At 42.5% G+C, this 18,515-nt stretch overlaps 1 protein-coding gene across 4 annotated transcripts in view; it reads left to right on the top strand.

The window, feature by feature from the left end:
- Positions 1 to 12,453: 12,453 nt before the first annotated feature.
- Positions 12,454 to 18,515, top strand: part of MORC3 (MORC family CW-type zinc finger 3) — a 40,675-nt gene continuing 34,613 nt past the window's right edge. For 3 of the 4 annotated variants that reach the window (XM_025871571.2, XM_073890829.1, XM_025871566.2), the window contains exon 1: positions 12,454 to 12,564. In XM_025871571.2, the coding sequence (XP_025727356.1) occupies positions 12,526 to 12,564 (39 nt within the window). In that variant the 5' untranslated portion in view covers positions 12,454 to 12,525. Of the gene's footprint in view, positions 12,565 to 13,312; positions 13,332 to 18,515 lie in introns of those variants that run through there. The other variant, XM_073890796.1, reaches the window with a different exon arrangement.

Raw genomic sequence — 18,515 nt, 5'->3', positions numbered from 1 at the left:
AAATACATGGGCTGTGTCAGTATATTTCTGTAAAAGTTTACACTTGTTGAATATTACTTTTAACCTTTCACACATATGTCCTTTTTTTTTTAAAGATTTATTTGAGATAGAGTGAGAGAGAGCATGAGAGGGGAGAGGGTCAGAGGGAGAAGCAGACTCCCCACTGAGCAGGGAGCCCGATGCGGGACTCGATCCTGGGACTCCGGGATCACGACCTGAGCCGAAGGCAGTTGCTTAACCAACTGAGCCTCCCAGGCACCTACATGTATGTCTTTTAAAGCATTTTTTTTGGTACCACATTTTAGAACCAAAGTATATTATTTTCTGAAAATAATAATTGCCCATTACCATTGATTATTCAGCAGTGGTAAGGGCTTGAAGATATTGCAGTGTATTTAACTCTTACCCATTAAAATCACATGGTAGGGGCGCCTAGGTGGCTCAGTTGGTTAAGCCTCTGACTCTTGATTTTGACTCAGATCGTGATCTCAGCGTTGTGAGATCGAGCCCCAGGTCAGGCTTCTTAGAGAAGAGTCGGCTTGGGATTCTTTCCCTCTCCCTCCCCCTCTACCCCACCCCTACCCCGCCCTCCCACCCCCGCTCTTGCTTGCACTCTCTCTGTCTCTCAAATAAATAAATAAAAATCTTAAAAAAAAAAAAAAAAATCACGCGTTAAGGGGCACCTGGCTGGCTCAGTCGGTGGAGCATATGACTCTTGATCTCGGGGTTATGAGTTCAAGCTGCACATTGGGTATAGAAATTATAAATAATTTTTGTTTTAAATCACATGTTAAAATCACAGGGCATCCAGCTTCGAAAGACATACATAGTTTGCAAAACTGACAGCTGTAGCCTTACTTTTGTACCATTATGTGCTTCGCCAGCACTTTCCGTCTAACATAAATCAGTCGATGTTGTCCTGGAGCCTTTAATGCCTGAGGCTACTTCTGGCACACTGACCCTTTGGACTCTTTCCTCCCACTCTGTCCTTTCTGGGATCTCTTTCCCACTTTGTAGACCTCCCCATTCATTAAAATAATCCCTTTCTAAGCACGGACTCCTCTCACCTGGCAGCAGGTCGCCCCACTCTTTCCAAGCCTCTCTGTCTTACGCCAGCTACCCTATTTAGAGTCCTGGCTTGGCGCCCCTGCTCTGCTGTGGGAGCCTTCACTCTGCCAGTGAGCGTGGTTTGCCTTCCAGACTTGCCTACCTCATGTCCCCTTTTCAGCCTCCAGAGCACTGCATGGAGTCTCATTCTGGGCCAGATGATGCATACGAGGCCTAAAGCATGCTCTCCTGTCCATCCTTTCTGTAAACAAGGGTGTTCTGGAATGCGGCCAACATCGGTTAAGTTTCTCCTAACATCCTTCTACTTACTACAAACTAGTAAGTTTGTGTGCAGTGCAGAAGAAATGTGCATCATTAGCCCCAATCTAGGATTTGGGGAGCACAGAACCACCTGATTACCTAAGTAAGGGCTGAAGATAAGAATAAAAAAGCACCACTGGAAACGGGTATTCGTACAAACGTGTGTGAAAGTTATGGTTTTTTGCATGTGAGGGGATACCTTTTAAAACATTTGCAAGTTTGGTCACTGAAATTTTAAATATTGAAGGGTAGACTTATAAATCCTGTGTAACTTACATTGTGAGTTAGCTGTATTCAGACTGTGAGGAGATAACCATAAGCTGATTAATAGTTAACATCAAGGTGGGTGCATATGTTCATATATCAAAATTTACAACAAAACTAGTAACTTAATGTCATCCTGGCTATTATGCCATGGAAGGCAGTTCTTGTATCTGTACTTAGATTTATAAATTTTGTTTTTCATTTTTTTTCTCCCCAGTATCTAAAACAGCTTAATGGTTTCTGAAAATATCATATTAAATGGAAATCTTAAAAGACAGGGATTCAACAACACATCCCTATTTTTCTCCTACAACACTGAAGAAGTCTTATAAACATGAAGTAATCTGAATCTTTAGTTAGCATGTAGCACAGCAGTTGAGGGTTTAAGCTCCAAAGTCAACTTGCCTGGGTGTGACACTCAGCTTCCCCACGTACTAGCTTGGGCAAAACTTTGTGCCTCAGTCTTATCATCTATAAAATGGGAATATCGAATGTAACTATATCTTAGAGTTGTAGCAACTAATCATCTCCATGCCGCCTTTGTGATCTATAAACAGTTTTGATCATGCACCCATCAGTAAAAAAAGAAGGCTGTGCCCACCCCAATGTCTGGAAGCATGCAGAAAAAGCAAGATTGATAGTTCTGATATTTTCTTCTTCCCAACAGAGGCCCTTCTGCACCCCGCTTTGGAGCCAACCGCTCTGACTCCATTCCTCCCAGAGGCAGCTGGTGCTCTGTGTTAAGCCCTGAGTCACTGCACCGAGGGCGGGGAGTGTGCTGCGAGAGGTGGGGCTTGCCAAGGGCAGCCAGGGCAAAGCGGAACAGACTGGTGCTCTAAGAGCAGAGTTTTGGACACCCAGAGCTGTGGGCAGTGTTGGTGGGAGAGGGGCGCGTGTGCGTGGGATGAAGTGATCCCCACTATTAGGGTGCTTGCCAGGGGCCAGGCACGGTGCCAAGTGTGTTACCTGCCTCATTTGCTTTCTTACCACCTCCTTAGGAGTTAGGGGCTTACCCCATTCTACAAGTTCAGCAGAGCCAGGAAACAAAACCCAGGTCTGACTCCCTCTAGAGCCCTCTGTTCTCAACCCCAGGGCTGAGAAAGTGAGACAGGAAACCCCTGAGGTGGCTGCTTCTTTTCAGTAATGTGTGGAAGACAGTTTCTGAACCTACCCCGCCCATTCATGACTTCCTGTAAAACATGCTCGTATTAGGGCCACACACGGCTCCTAGCTTTGAAGGGGTGGTGATGTGTTGTAGAGGAGAATGAGCCTTATTTCCCATTAGTTGTACGTTATGCCCATTTAAATTAGGAGTAGAAGTAGCTAGATTTGTGGAAATAGTTGATGAAGCTTGTACTTAAAAGTTACCCAGAAACAAATAACGCAACATATTTTAAGAAAAAAGAAAAAGAAGAAGATAGCAGGAGAGGAAGAATGAAGGGGAGTAAGTCAGAGGGAGAGACGAACCAGGAGAGATGATGGACTCTGAAAAACAAACTGAGGTTTCTGGAGGGGAGGAGGGTGGGGGGATGGGTTGGCCTGGTGATGGGTATTGAGGAGGGCACGTTCTGCATGGAGCACTGGGTGTTATGAACAAACAATGAATCATGGAACACTACACCAAAACAAATTATGTAATATATGGTGATTAACATAACAATAAAAACTAAAAAAAAAAAGTTACCCAGGAGAACAATTACCCAGGAGACCAGACAGAATTCTGTGCCATTGGAAAAAAATGCTCCGTTGTAAGACAATGCCCCCTAGGAGGTATTACTTGCAGTTCAGTGAGACAAACCAATGAACAGGCAAAACCAACACCTTCAAACGAGAGAATATGATTAGGAGCAGGATGTGGACCAGCTAAGGAGTCTCCCCGTTCTGCATGAAGGAACAACTGGGCTTGTGTTGCACGAGTGTCCTGTGTGTGTGATCGTGTGTCCATATTTTGTTAAGTCTTGTCGTAATCATTCCAGACCATTCAATCCTCTTCGACCACTCGGTGCTGTCTCTGAAGTTCAGAGTGAAGGGGACCCCTTCAAGCATTTTTGAGAATGGATATGAGTATCCTGAGGTTAGAAATCTTTCAGTTACAGCTGGAATCCAGCAAAGCAACTATGCTTAGCAAGGGTCCTCCCACTCATCTGTGCAGGAGACTCACCTGGAGAGCTTGCTAACTTGCAGAATGCCTAGCCTCCTCCCCAGAGCGTCTGGATCAGTAGATGGGATGACATTCAGGAATTTGCTTGTGTAACAAGTTGTTTTTGTCGCAGGAGCTTCCTGAACCATTCTGGGAGAAACCCTAGTTTTCAGAGCAATGTATTCAGACATATGGTGACTTTTATGGAAACCAGGAGGAAACTAGCAAGGCTGAGCTTGTTTGGTTACTTCTCGTCCCATATAGGTAGCTCCTTCCAAGTGGTTCTCCATCAAAATCAAGGAAGTCCACGTTTAAGCCAAGGGGGAAAGGAAATAGACTTTAAAATACTGTAGGTCTAGGACAAGAGTAAGGTAGTGCCTCAAAGAGTTAAAAATAGAATTACCTTATGATCCAGCAATTCCCCTAAAAAGAACTGAAAGCAGAATCTCAGAGGCTTGTACATCCATGTTCATAGCAACATTTCCACCATAGCCAAGAGGTGGAAATGACCCAAGTATCCGTTGACAGATGACTAGATAAACAAAATGTGGTCTATACACATGATGGAATATTATTCAGCCGTAAAAAGGAAGGAAATTCTCACACATGCCACAACATGGACGAAACTTGAGGACATTATGGTAAGTATACCAGTCACAGAAGGACAAATGTATAATTCCACTTGCATGAGGGACTGGAAATAGCCAAATTCATAGACAAAGCAGAAGAGTGGGTACCACAGGCCAGGGGTGGGGGGGCTGGGGAGTTGGTGTTTAATGGGTATAGCATTTCAGTTTGGAAAGATGAAAAAGTTCTGTAAATGGATGGTGGTGATGGGGACACAACAATGTGAGTAAAATTAATGTCACCGGATCGTACGCTGAAAAAAAATGGGTAAAATGGTAAATTTTATGTTCTGTATACAATACAATTTTTAAGACAAAAACAAAAATACTGTGAGTTTAAAGTGAGGGCATGGGAGACAGCTGGGGTTCCCCCTTACGTGATGAGCAAACATCTGTCTCATTCTGGGTTTCCCCCCCCCAAAGTCAACCAGAAGCAGATAGGAGGTGGAAAATAAAGGAGAAACTTGCCCTTCAGCGTTTGGCTCTAAAGAAGTCACTTTACCTGTTACCCTAAATTGAAATTGTAATAATGACTCCTCGGACCTGGAGGCCTCTTGTCTGTCTCTTCTGTCTCCTCCAACCACTCACCATTTCTCATCTCTTGCATTTCTTCCATATGTCGTTCCAACTGCTTGATACTACTTTCTCCTCTTCTTTCACCAGGCTCCAGTCATTTACTTAACAAATATATGGGAGCCAATCTTTGAGACCCAAACTCCTCAGTCTTGCTCCTTTCTACAGTTCCTCAGACACAGTGAGGCACTTTGTCACAGGGCCGCCCTATTAAAGCTCGTACTGATGTCCTAGCCCATCACCAGCTGCAAGGCAAGTGCCCCTTTTGTGGAAGAGACAGAGCCCGTATCTTCAGTTCCTTTGGGGTCCGGCATTTATAAGCAGCCCGAGATAACTAAATGGAAAACATAAAGTTGATTTCTCTGATAAAGATGGGTGCTGGAGGAGGAAGAAAGAGCAGTAAACCCAAATTTGAATGAAGTAATTTATAGGACTAGACAGCTGGGGGCTCAGGGAACACGGTTTTTGGCCCTAAACTCAGACCCTCCGTCACTCTAGTAACCACCTCCCTGAGGCTCATGCTGTCTCACCACCCAGTATTGGCGCATGAGGCTGCTTGGCTTGGCTTCCTTCCCCCACTCTTCCCTGCTGGTCCCTGAACTGCCTGATTCCATTAAGAGTCAGCCCAGCCCACCTGAAAAACATGTGAAGACTGCTTTTTCTGTCTTCACTGGGCTTGTCCTCAATTCTTATTGGACCCTTTGACAACAAAACACCGCTGTACTGTCCGGAGGGTGAGCACTTGACCCTGGACACTACTGTATGGCGAGAGCTCGCTGTGTTACAGTAAAGATACTATCTGAACTGATAAGCACGTGATTGTCTATTCTTTCACGTTTCCCTTGTAATTGTTTTCTGTTTCTTTCTGAATCTAAGCCAGGTTAACAATCTAATTGTTAAGGAATCTAAATCCTTCAGGAGGGCGCCTGGGTGGCTCAGTTGGTTAAGCGACTGCCTTCGGCTCAGGTCATGATCCTGGAGTCCCAGGATCGAGTCCCATATTGGGCTCTCTGCTCGGCAGGGAGTCTGCTTCTCCCTCTGACCCTCTTCCCTCTTGTGCTCTCTGTCTCTCATTCTCTCTCTCTCAAATAAATAAATAAAATCTTTAAAATAAATAAATAAATAAATAAATAAATAAATAAATAAATCCTTCAGGAAACAGACAAATGGTTTACTATGATTGAGATAGGCGGAGCTTGCGGCTAATTGAAGCACATGATTAGCCTAAAGGCAATCAAACTCAATGCAAAGTTAATATATATACAAATCAAGGGGTGCCTGGCTGGCTGGCTCAGTCAGTAGAGCATGTGACTCTTGATTTTGAGGTTGTGGGTTCGAGCCCCACCTTTGGGTGTAGAGGTTACTTAAAAATAAAATCTTTAAAATATACGTATACACATCAAGGCAGTTTTTTGAGATCAACATCTCTATATCTATCTACCTATCTAAATGGCCAGTTATGAGATAGATGAAATCCCACTTACAATAACAACGATAATAAAATATTCAGGAAAAAACTTCATAAGAACTCCTTGAAGAAAATATTTCCAAAGGAGTAAAGACTTGAAGTGAAAAGAAAGGCTTAGTAGGTCTTGAAGGGTCAGATCCAACATCACCAAGTTGTGAATTCTAAGTCAATCTATAAATTTAATGCAATCCCCCAGAAGCAACACTTAGAGTTTTTTTTTGAACCAGAAAAACTCATTCTAAAATTTATATGGGAAAAATAGGCAAAAGTAGCCAGGAATTTTCTGAAAAAGAAGAGTAAAGAAGAGAACTAAATTGAGTAGATCTTGAAACATATTACAGCGCTAAAATAATTGGTACCAGTGCAGAAATGAACAGATTAACAGAAGAAAACAGAAATCAATGGACACAAATGCCAGGAAGAATTTAGCATATAATAAAAACGACACTTCAGATCAATAGGGAGAAAGAAAGGTGGCTTATTTGATAAATGATATAGAGATAAGTGGGTAACCAACAGAAAAAAAAATAAATTGGATGTATACCTTCCATCTTTCACCAAAATAAATTCCAAACAGATCAAAGATTGAAACCATGAAAAAAAAACCCATAAAAATACTAAAAGAAATCAAGAGAAGACATTTATATAAGCCAAGAATGGAGATGATCTTTCTTAGATGAATATAAATTCCAGAAGCCACAAGAGAAAGTTCAATAATTATGACTATACAAATTATCTTTTGAAAATTCTGCATAACAAAAATCATAAGCGAAGTAAAAGATAAATGGTAAACCAAGAAAAATATTTGAGACTCCTATTACAAAGGACTAATTTCTCTAATACTCAAAGAACTCCTATCAAAAAGAATAGTAAATGGGCAAAAGATATGAATGGGGAGTTCTACACACAAGAAAAAACAATAGGCTTTAACACATGTAAAAAGGGGCCCAAATTTACAATATGAGGAAAAAATTAAAATTTCTCTGAGACATTATTCACTGACCATTTCAGCAGGTGTTAGTAATAGAGGAAACAGGATCCCTTCTACTTTGCTATAAGGACTATAAATTACTATAAGCAATTTCAATCAAAACTATGGATGGATGTATCTTTTGACCCAACAATTCTACTTTCAGGAATTTATCTAATATACATATATATGTGTAAAATGACTTACATACAAGTTTTTCATTGTAGTCTTATTGATAATAACAGAAGTGTAGAGACGACCTGTGCCCACAAGCAGAAGGATTGGCTAAAGAAGTTACAATCCATCAATAAAGTAGAATGTTACTGGGGCACCTGGCTGGCTCAGTAGAGCGTGTGACTCTTGATCTCACTGTGAGTTTGAGACCCACACTGGGCATAGCGATTACTTAAAAAAACAAATACATAAAGGAATGTTATGAAGTTGCAAAATAACATGAGGAAGCTCTTTATGTAGTTATGGAAAGATCTCCATGATATACTGTTTTACATAAAACCCAAGATGCATAACTGTATAAGTTTGTGAAAGCAACCAGATATCACATTGTGTTGATTTAGATCAGGTGGAGGTTTTGTTTTATCTGGCTAATATTCCAACCATTGTGTGGACTTTAAAAAAATTTCTCTTTCCCTGACTTAGTCCATTTGGGCTGCTATAACAAAAATACCATAGTCTAGGTGGCTTAAAGAACAAGCATTTATTTCTCACGGTTCTGGAGGCTGGGAGTCCAAGATCAAGGCACCTTCTTGGTTCTTCTTGCCTTGTCCTCACATGGCACAAGAGCTGAGGGAGCTCTGTAGGGCCTCTTTTACTATAAGGGCACTAATAATATTCATGAGGGTTTCACCACGTGACATAATCACTTCCCAAAGGCTCCACCTTCAAATACATTGGGGGTTAGGACTTCAACATATAAGTCTGGGTAGAGATGAACTTTCAATCTACAGCCCTCCCCAAAGAAGATAGTTTTTATCATTAAAAAAAAAAAAATCACGTCGGGATGCCTGGGTGGCACAGTCAGTTAAGCGTCTGACTCTTGGTTTTGGCTCAGGTCATGATCTCGGGTTCCTGAGATCAAGCCCCACCTCGGCTCCATGTTCAGCGAGGAGACTGCTTCAGATTCTCCCTCCCTCTCCCTCTGCCCCTCCCACTCGTGCTCACTCTCTCAAATAAATGAATACATTCTTTTAAAAAATCACCTCAAGTTAGCTTTGACTTTTTTTTAAATAAAGATTTCCATGCAAGCTTGGGTTTGTCTGATACAAGCACCAGAGGGGTGTGGTGGGGCATTTACTTTCTTGTTAAATCCCCTTTTATACCAACCTGGTCTAAGCTTAGCCTGTACATGTTGGCCTAAATTTTATTCGATATGAGTAAGCCTTGAGAATGCAGAATTCCACAGTGTGCTCAATTGTGTGAAAAAGGGGGGAGGGGGACAAGAATTTGTATGTTTAGGTAAGTACTTGCTTGTACATGAACATATTGTCTATGCCTTTTGTTGCCGTAACAAATTATCACAAACTCAGTGGCTTAAAATGACAGAAATTTCTTCTCTTCCAGTTCTGGAGGCCAGATGTCTGAAATAAGTTTCATTGGGCTGACGGTGTCTCCTCCGCAGACTCGGGGGGCTCTAGAATGGAGTTGCCTGGTCTTCTCTAGCTTCTAGAACTGCATTCTTCGCATTCTTTGGCTCCAGGCCCCTTCTATATTTTCAAAACCAGCAGCATAGCAAGTCTCTCTCTGCTGCAGAGGTCAAATAACCTTTCTGTGACCCCATCTCCCTCTGCCTCTGTTTCATAAAGATACTTGGGATTGCATCTAGGGCCCAGCCACATAATCCAGACTAGTCTCATCTCAAAAATCAAAGTAATTTGCTGAATAGCACATAGCTAGTATGTGAAGAAGTTGGATGTAGTCCTAGATTGACATTGCACTATACTATTAAATTAAAATCCTATTTTGTTTTTCACAAAGCTCTAGTAGAGACTCATCAAATCGATTTCACAACTCACAAATGGGCCACAATTTAACAAACACAGCCTTGAGATCATAAGTTCTCTATTTTGTTCACCACTAAATCCTTAGAGCCCTGACACTGACAGACGCGAAGAAGGCTCTCAATAGAGTTGATGAAAAAGCCTCTTACATAATAGTCTTAACGCTGGAGGAAACCGAGAAATTATTCAGTCCAGGGCATTACAAGTGGTGTTAACTAGCACTTTGACTTAGGTGTTCACATTATGTCATTTGCCCAATGGTGAGTTGCAAGAGTGACAACAAAACACCTTTTTTAAAGATTTTATTTATTTACTTGAGAGAGGGCAAGAGCAAGAGCGAAGAGAGTACAGAGGGAGAGGGAGAAGCAGGCTCCCCACTGAGCAAGGAGTCCAATGCAGAGCTTGATCCCAGGACCCTGGGATCATGACCTGAGCTGAAGGCAGAAGCTTAACCTACTGAGCCACCCAGGCGCCCCTAAACGTGTTCTCATTCATGTAGATCTTCCTTGACTTACGATGGAGTTACCTTCCAATTAACCCATCGTAAGTTGAAAATATTGTAAGTTGAGGGGTGCCTGGGGTGGCTCAGTAGGGTAAGCATCTGCCTTTGGCTCGGGTCATGATCCCAGGGTCCTAGGATCGAGCCCAGCAGAGGGCTCCCTGCTCAGAGGGAAACCTGCTTCTCCCTCTCCCACTCCCCCTGCTTGTGTTCCCTCTCTCGCTATCTCTTTCTCTGTCAAATAAATAAATAAAATCTTTTAAAAAAAGGAAAATATTGTAAGTTGAAAATGCATTTAATACACCTAAACACACTGAACGTCATAGCTTAGCTTAGCCTCACTTTAAATGTGCTCAAACACATGTTAGCCCACAGTTGGACAAAATCATCTAATGCAAAGCCTATTTTATAAGAAAGTGTTGGATATTTCATGTAATTTATTAAATACTGTCTGAAAGTGAAAAACAGATTGTTTGGGTGCAATGGTTGTAAGTGTATATAGGTTGTTTATTTTCCCAATAGCATGGCTGATTGGGAACTACAGCTTTGCTGCTACCCAGCATCGTGAGAGAGATTCATACCGGATACCGCTAGCCCAGTGTTAATTTTAAAAATAAAATAAGAACTGCCAGTTATTTTACTAGTAAAAATGGGCTCACTCAAGAATAAAAGAGGATTGTAATCCGGGACAAACAAGTTGCGGCAAAACCCATAGTCGAGTCCAGGGAATAAAGGGGAGGTACCCTTTTTTTAAGGAGAAAAAGTAGGTTGGGAAGGCTGTTATAAACTAAAAAGTCCACTGGAGTAAATTGGGAGTTCAAAGTATAGCGGCTTCTTGAGCTGTTTCGGGGGTGTAGGAGATAAGGTTAAGTGGTTTTTCTTTCCCCCAGGGATAGTAAAGTAGTACCAAGGAGCAAGGTCAAGTCCAGGTAATGTCAAGTCGGTCTCTTCCTATTGGGTCTGCAACTGATAAGGATGGGTAGGGCAGGAGAGGTCACCCTGTGGAACCTCCAACTCCACTTTAGTGAGGTTTCTGGCTATTAATTTTCACACCAGCAAAAGAGCAAAATTCAAAATTCCAAGTACAGTTTTTTTTTTTTTTAGATTTTATTTATTTATTTGAGAGAGAGAGAATGAGATAGAGAGAGAGAGAGCATGAGAGGGTCAGAGAGAGAGGCAGACTCCCCACTGAGCAGGGAGCCCAATGCGGGACTCCATCCTGGGACTCCAGGATCATGACCTGAGCAGAAGGCAGTTGCTTAACCAACTGAGCCACCCAGGCGTCCCTCTTTTTTTATTTTAAGATTTTATTTATTTATTTATTTGAGAGAGTGCAGAGCAAGAGAGAGAAGTATCACGAGTCGGGGGAGAAAGGTGGGGTAAGGGCAGAGGGAAAGGGAGAAGCAGGCTCCCCGGTGAGCAAGGAGCCCAATGCGGGGCTCCATCCCAGGACCCTGGGATCATGAACTGAGCTGAAGGCAGACGCGCAACTGACTGAGTTACCCAGGCACGCCCCAAGTACAGTTTCTACTGAATGCATATCATTTCCACACCATGGTAAAGTTGACAAATCCTAAGTAGAACCATGGCAAGTGGGAAGACCATCTGTATTGGAAATAATATTTAGTATATAGTAAGCCTGGATTAACGTATACCAAATTGTTTATACGTTCTGGTGAAGAGATTGGGGGTAAATTTTATGTTTTATATTTCCATATTATCTGAATTTTTACAAAGAAAATGTATTACAGTAAAAAACGCAATAGGTGGGGAGTGGGTGGGAGAAATGGGCTAACTGGGTTTTGGTGGATCTTTTTTTTTTGTTAAAAAAAATTAAACAAAAACAAGTGTTGGGGACCTGACATGTGCTTAAACTTCCCCAAAATCAGGACAAAGAGATAAAAGGAAAAACAAAAAGCAAAAAACCTAAATGGATATTTAAAAAACCCTTTCCATCCTCTCTTTACCTGCAGTATGGAACAGCCCTAGACTTACTCATTTCTATATCCTACTCACTTAGCCCAATACCCAGCGCAAAGTCGACACCAAGTGTGCATGAGCGGAACGACTCAATAAATGTGCAGGCAAGAAAGGACTCTTCACCAGGCCGAAGGACGATGACTTCCAGAACAAATCCAAAATGCACAAAGTTTACATTTCGTTAACAAGGTTTCAAATCACATTGGCACAGGTGGGCATGGGCGGCTTGTTTTAGTGCAATACACGTCCAGCCAATCAGGCGCCTCGAGTTCACCTCTCCGGGCCCCAGCGCACGTGCGGACAGACTTCAGACTCTCCACTCTCAAGTTTCCAGGTCCAGTTAACGCAGCGAGCGACCCTTTCGCTCCCCCCAGTCTCACGCATGTCCCCTCTCCCTGCAGAGCCCAACGCTTCGAGCCCAGTTCTCCCCGGCTTCAACCATCCCGGCAATTTACTTCCCCCACGTTGTTAATACAACTGAGCCTGAGGCGGAAGTGGGCGGGCGGGGCAGCCGCGCGCCCCGCCCCGGAAGTGGGCGGGCCCAGCGGGCCCCACAGTCGTCCCGGCCGCCTCCCAGTCGGGTTGCGGCCGAGGCCGGTCCTGGCTTTGTAGCTCGCTCAAGATGGCGGCGCAGCCACCCAGCGGGATCCGCCTCAGCGCGGTGAGCAGCCGCGAGGGGTGGAGCGGGCCGTGTCCCAGGAGGGCGGGCAGGCGGGCAAGCGAGGGGGGGCCGGCAGTGGGCGGTGGCGACTCGTCGGCGCGGTGCGGCGGCTGGGGCCGCGGTGGGGCCAGGGGAGGGGGCGGCCATCTCGCTCCCGTCGGCGGAGCGACTCGGCGGCGGGCAGGGCCGGGCGGCACGGGCCGGGCTGCGTTCCGTTTCCTCGGCGCTGGGTATCTGTTTTGCCCCCGCGGCTTTGGGGCGGGCCGGGGCTGCGGCCCCTCCTCCCGGCTCTCCTGGCTGCCTCGCAGCTGTCGGTCGAGGGCGAGGCCTCGGTGGCGGGACTGCCCGCCCCTCGGACCGCGGGGCCCCTGACCCCTTCTCGGCCTGAGGGCGCGCGGGGCGCCCCGGAGGGGGAGGGAGCGGGAGCGGCAGTCCGCGGCCAGAAATGCCAGGCGGCCTTGACCTCTAGGCGGTGGGACGGGGTGAAGCGAGCCGGGACGGGTCTTCCTGATTCGTTCACATTCCTACCGCTTCCCTCCAGTTAAGCCCTCGGGCCCAGATCACCAAGTCACTGGGTTCTCCCGTTTCCTCTAGCCTCTCCGTCGTGTCTGTTTTGGGGCGTTCCTGGAAGTCCTCCAGCGTTTCTTGTATCTATGAGCCTTAAGTCGTAGGGAGTGGTCACACACAGGAATTGAAATTTCACCTCCTAAAATGTGGGCGTGGTTTTCCTACCTGATTATCCTTAAAAAGTTGGTGTTATGCAGAAGGTACGTCCTCTGTTGAGGTTGGTGACTCTTGCCAGAGAATGGCTACCATAGTCTTGTTAAATTTAACAGTCGAATGGTAATACCATTGCTTTAAAAATGGTGCATTGCCCTGTGACTTCTTCCATTTAATCATTCTGACCCACACCTGATATTGTTGGACTTTATAACAATTTTCCTGTATGGTGAATGTGAAATGTATCTGGGTTTATTTTGCATTTTCTTAAAAGTTAAATATTTAACTTTTTAAAAAAACACCTATTTGTGTCCTTTGCCCATTTTTCTATTTTCTCTTAGATCTTTATTGATCTATATATAAGCGTTCTTTACCTATACTGAATAAAGTTCCTTTGGTTACATAACTGGCCTATTCAATGAGATAGTATTTAGTAGTTTGAATATAGAGAACAACTTTATTCTTTTACCACTGGGTTTAAATATTTGCTAATGGTTCTCTTCCACGCTTGGGTGAATCTGGGCAGATGTAAGGCTTTCCAATTAGCCTCAGGTATTGTGAAGTCGGGCCTCATCTAATTTAAAATATCTTATTCAATTTAATGCCCAGCCCTTCCCCCTCTTCAGATTGGGCCACATTCTGTACCAAAATCCTGTAGTGGGGAAAAGGAGTGAACTGGTTTCATCCTGTTTCTGCCCTTGGATTCTCTTCTCCTTTCCTGCACACCCCCCCCCCCCCCGCCTTGTTGCTGTCTCAGGTTCTTCAAGATTGAGGTGATAAAGGGGGCAAAGATAAGGGTCAAAACAGTGTTAAGAGACCGGTATTGTTAGCTGGCTTTCTGGGTGAAGCAGCTGTCCATGTGCTAAATATTTCTTTTGTGGGTAATACGGGCTGTTTGGAACCTCATTGGCGGTAATCTCCCATCTGCAGCTTCTGGACTGTATCTCCACCCATCTTTTTGCTTTAGGACAGGAATTGGCAAACTACAGCTCATGGGCCAAATCCAGCTTGCCACCAGTTTTTGTATGGCCCATAAGCTAAGAATGATTCTTAAACATGATTCTTAAACAGTTGGAAAAAATCAAAAGAATATTTTGCAACATATGAAAATTATGTGACGTAGACATTCCAGTTTCCATAAAGTTTCATTTGAATACAGCCATGCTCGTTGTTTGGGTTTAGCTATCAAATGCTTTCATTAGGAGTCTCGGAATTAATGTTTATGCATTTGTCAGAAGTCATAAACCTAAGACACAAGGGGTGAACCGTAATGATGTATGCAAAATTTTAATTTAGGAGGGCAAGAGATCCAAGAACGGAATTCAGAGTGACAAAAACATATTTTTGCTTTCTGCTTTCGTATTTCTAAGTAAAATGGTGGTACCATTTTGTTGTTTTCCAGTAGTCCTGCTGTGGATTTAACTGATATGTGCACACTCTTTTCACCTTGACCCATCCTTCCAATGCACTTACCTCTTTTTTGTTGAATTATTGTATGATTTATCACTCTTACCATTATTCACAAATGAGCCAACCAGAATTATGATTGCATTTTCTTTGTTGTACAGCTTTTTGTTTTTCTGAAGTTAATATATTGTATTTTGTTTGCTTAGATTTGCTCTTTTATCCAAACTTTAACTGGAAAATCTTTTCCAGATGTGCTCAAGCACACCCAATATTTTGTCAGTTTTGTTGGCCCCCTTGTGTTTTGGGGACTTCCCTTTATCATCTTTCTGGAAATTTCCTTCCCCTTTCGTTGTGTCTCCATCCCACATATTCCTCTTTCGGAGTTTACTCCCTTGGCAGGCGCAGTAGATTAATGATTGAGAGCATGGGCTCTGGAGCACACCTGCCTGGGTTCAAATCCTGACTGACAACTGGATATGTAACCTTGGCAAATGACTTGCTCTCTCTGTGCCTGAGTTTCCAGTCTGAAGGATGGTGGGCACCTCAAAGGGTGGTTTTAAACAGTAAAAGAGCAAATACATATAAAAGGTCTGTGCATGCAGAAAGCACTCAGTAAATATTGTTATTTTTGTTCCTGGTAGTGGTGGAGTCCATCCGTCCTTCCAAAAACAGGTATAGCTTCCTGAGAGCAGAGTACATGGGAAGAAAAAAATTTTATGTCATTTCTTAGAAATAGGTTTATGTTACCATTGCTTGCTCTTTACATATCATTTATCTGGATTTATAATTCTAAATTAGGAATGATTTCTCTTAGAAATTTAAAGCATGCTTTTAGAGTCCTATGTATTGTATTGGGCACTTAGGCTGGAAACTCAAGTTCCTAATAATCTGGAAAGATTTCTCATTTATTTGACATATTTCTTCCCTCTGTTTTTCTGTTTTCTTTTCTCTCCTGTTTTCCTACTCATTGTTTCTTTTCTGTGAGATTTCCTCCACATGTTCTCCTACTATTTAACTATTATAATTAAATAATTATATTGATTATATATAACTAATTATATATCTTTTTTTTTTTTTTAAAGATTTATTTGAGAGAGAGAGCATGTGCACACAGCAGGGAGGAGGGGGAGAGGGAGAGTCTGAAGCAGACTCTGAGATCAGGACCTGAACTGAAACCAAGAGTCAGACACTTAACAGACTGCACCACCCGGGTGCCCCACTGAATGTCTTTTCAAAATCTTCCCTGGAGAGGGGTGCCTGGCTGGCTCAGTCAGTGGAGTGTACGACTATTGATCTCAGTGTCATAAGTTCAAGCCCTTGGGTATGGAGCCTACTTAAAAAAACAAAATGCTGTACACACACACACACACACACACACACACACACACACACTCATCTCCCCTGGACAAAATATTTGTTATCACTGGGCATATTGATCAAAGTATTTTTGAAGTTTTCTTTTGCTCACTGCATTGCCTCTACTTTCTTTGTTCCTTTTACTTTGTGTTTTCGACTTCTAATCTTACAGTCTCAAATGTCTGGAGATGGTTAACCTGATTACATTTCCGAGTAAGACACACAGCTGACTGGAAGGTATTCATACATGAATAGAGCTCCTTTGGTAGGCTTCAGTGTTGGGTGATCATATAGGTAGGAATTAGTTACGTTTTGTTGGGGGCACCCTATATCAGTATTTGTAAGAGCCTAAAGAATGGAAGTGTTAGAAAATAAAATAGGTTTGTTTAAAGTAACGTAAAAATTTGTGATGAGCACCGGATGTTGTAATGAAGTGTTGAATACTATATGGTTGAATCACAATCACTGTAAGTGTTGAAACTAATATTACACAGTATGCTAGCTAATTGGAATTTAAATAAAATCTCAAAAAAAATAACTTAAAATTTTTTTAAGTAATTTTTATAAAGTGGGAACAACAGAAATAAGATGCTATCCAGAAAGGCCTGGCACAACTGTAAAAGAAGCACATGAAACTTTTAGAAATCATTCGGTTTTCCAGAGAGGAATTCTGCATCTAATCTTTTGCCATGGTATAGATAATTCTGGCTGCTAGCTCTTCTGAAAGCTCAGCTGGGGAAAGAAGATGGGAGTATCACGTTGTTCAGTTTGCTGACTTGGTATTTAGCTCTTTATTACTGTGGTAAAATACACTTAACATAAAATTTACCATCTTGACCATTTTTAAGTATTTAAGTCAGTAGTGTTAAATACATTCACATTGTTGTACAGTCTCCAGAACTCTTTTCATCTTGCAAAACTAAAACTCTATACCTATTAAAAAATAAATCTCCATTCTTCCTTCCCACAGCCCCTAGCAACCATGATTCTACTTTCTGTGAATTTGACTACTGTAGGTATCGCATATAAGTGTAATCATCAGTTACTTGTCTTTTTGTGACTGGCTTATTTCACTTAGCATAATGTTCTCAGGGTGGTTCATCCAGTTGTAACATATGTCAAGGGATCTTTTCTTTTCTTTTTTTTAAATCTTATTTATTTTTAAAGATTTTATTTTTATTTATTTATTAGAGCGAGAATGAGAGACAGAGGGAGAGCACATGACGGGGGGGGAGGGTCAGAGGGAGAAGCAGACTCCCCGCTGAGCAGGGAGCCTGATGCAGGACTCGATCCCGGGACTCCAGGATCATGACCGGAGCCGAAGGCAGGCGCCCAAGGGATCTTTTCTATTTGAGGCCGAATAATATTCCCTTGTATGAATATAACACATTTTGTTTATCCATTCATTGATAGATATTTATGTGCCTTCCACCTTTTGGCTATTGTGAATAATGCTGCTATGGACAGGGTTGTACAAATAATCTCTTCAAGATCCTACTTTCATTTCTTCTCAGTATGTACCCAGCAGTGGAATTGCTGGATCATATAGCAATTCTATGTTTAATTTTATAGGACCATGCTAATATAATAAGTATGAGGTGGTGTCTCGTGGTTTTGATTTGTGTATCCCTAATGATTAGTGATGAGCATCTTTTCTTGTGTTAGTGGCCATTTGTATACAGTCCTTGGAGAAATAGATATCTAAGTCCTTTGCCCACTATTTAATTAGGTTTTTAGTCTTTTTGTTGATTCGTGCAGGAGTTCTTTATATGTTCTGGATATTAACCTCATCAGATACTTGATTTGCAGATGTTTTTTTCCCATTCTGTAGATTGCTTTTTCATTCTATCGGTTGTATCTTTTATTTTTTAAAAAAATATTTTATTTATTTATTTACTTAGAGTGAGCACGAGCAGGGCAAGGGGGGGGGCGCAGAGGGAGAGGGAGAAGCAGACTCCACACTGAGCAGGGAGTCTGACGCTGAGACGTGGCTTGATCCAGGGACCCTGGGATCATGACCTGAGCGAAAGGCAGACAACAAACTGAGCCATCCTGGCATCCCAGTTGTATCCTTTACAATTGATTTTGTTTCGTTTCCTGTACTTTTGGTGTCATATCCAAGAAACCATTGCCAAATCCGGTGTCATGAAACTTTTCCCCTATGCTTTCTTCTAAGAGTTTGATAGTTTTAATTCTTTATGTTAGATCTTTGATCTATTTTAAGATCTTTTTTTCTCTATACGTTGTGAGGTAAAGGTACAACTTGAGTCTTTTACATAAGGATATCTAGCTTTCCCAGCACCCTTTATTGAAAAGACTGTCTTTTTCCTATTGAATGGTCTTTACACCCTTGTGGAAAATCATTTGACCATATATGTGAGGGTTTATTTCTGGGCTATTTGCTGACTTGCTTTTAACCCACCTGTTTTCCTTGTCCCTGAACTTGCCATCATCACTTTCTCCAGAGA

This window comes from Callorhinus ursinus, unplaced genomic scaffold, assembly GCF_003265705.2.
Source record: "Callorhinus ursinus isolate GAN/ISIS: 27379988/994484 unplaced genomic scaffold, GSC_fseal_2.0 scaffold1, whole genome shotgun sequence".
Lineage (NCBI taxonomy): Eukaryota > Metazoa > Chordata > Mammalia > Carnivora > Otariidae > Callorhinus > Callorhinus ursinus.
Note: the sequence above shows the minus strand (reverse complement) of the source record. Positions and strands in the feature narration are given on the sequence as shown.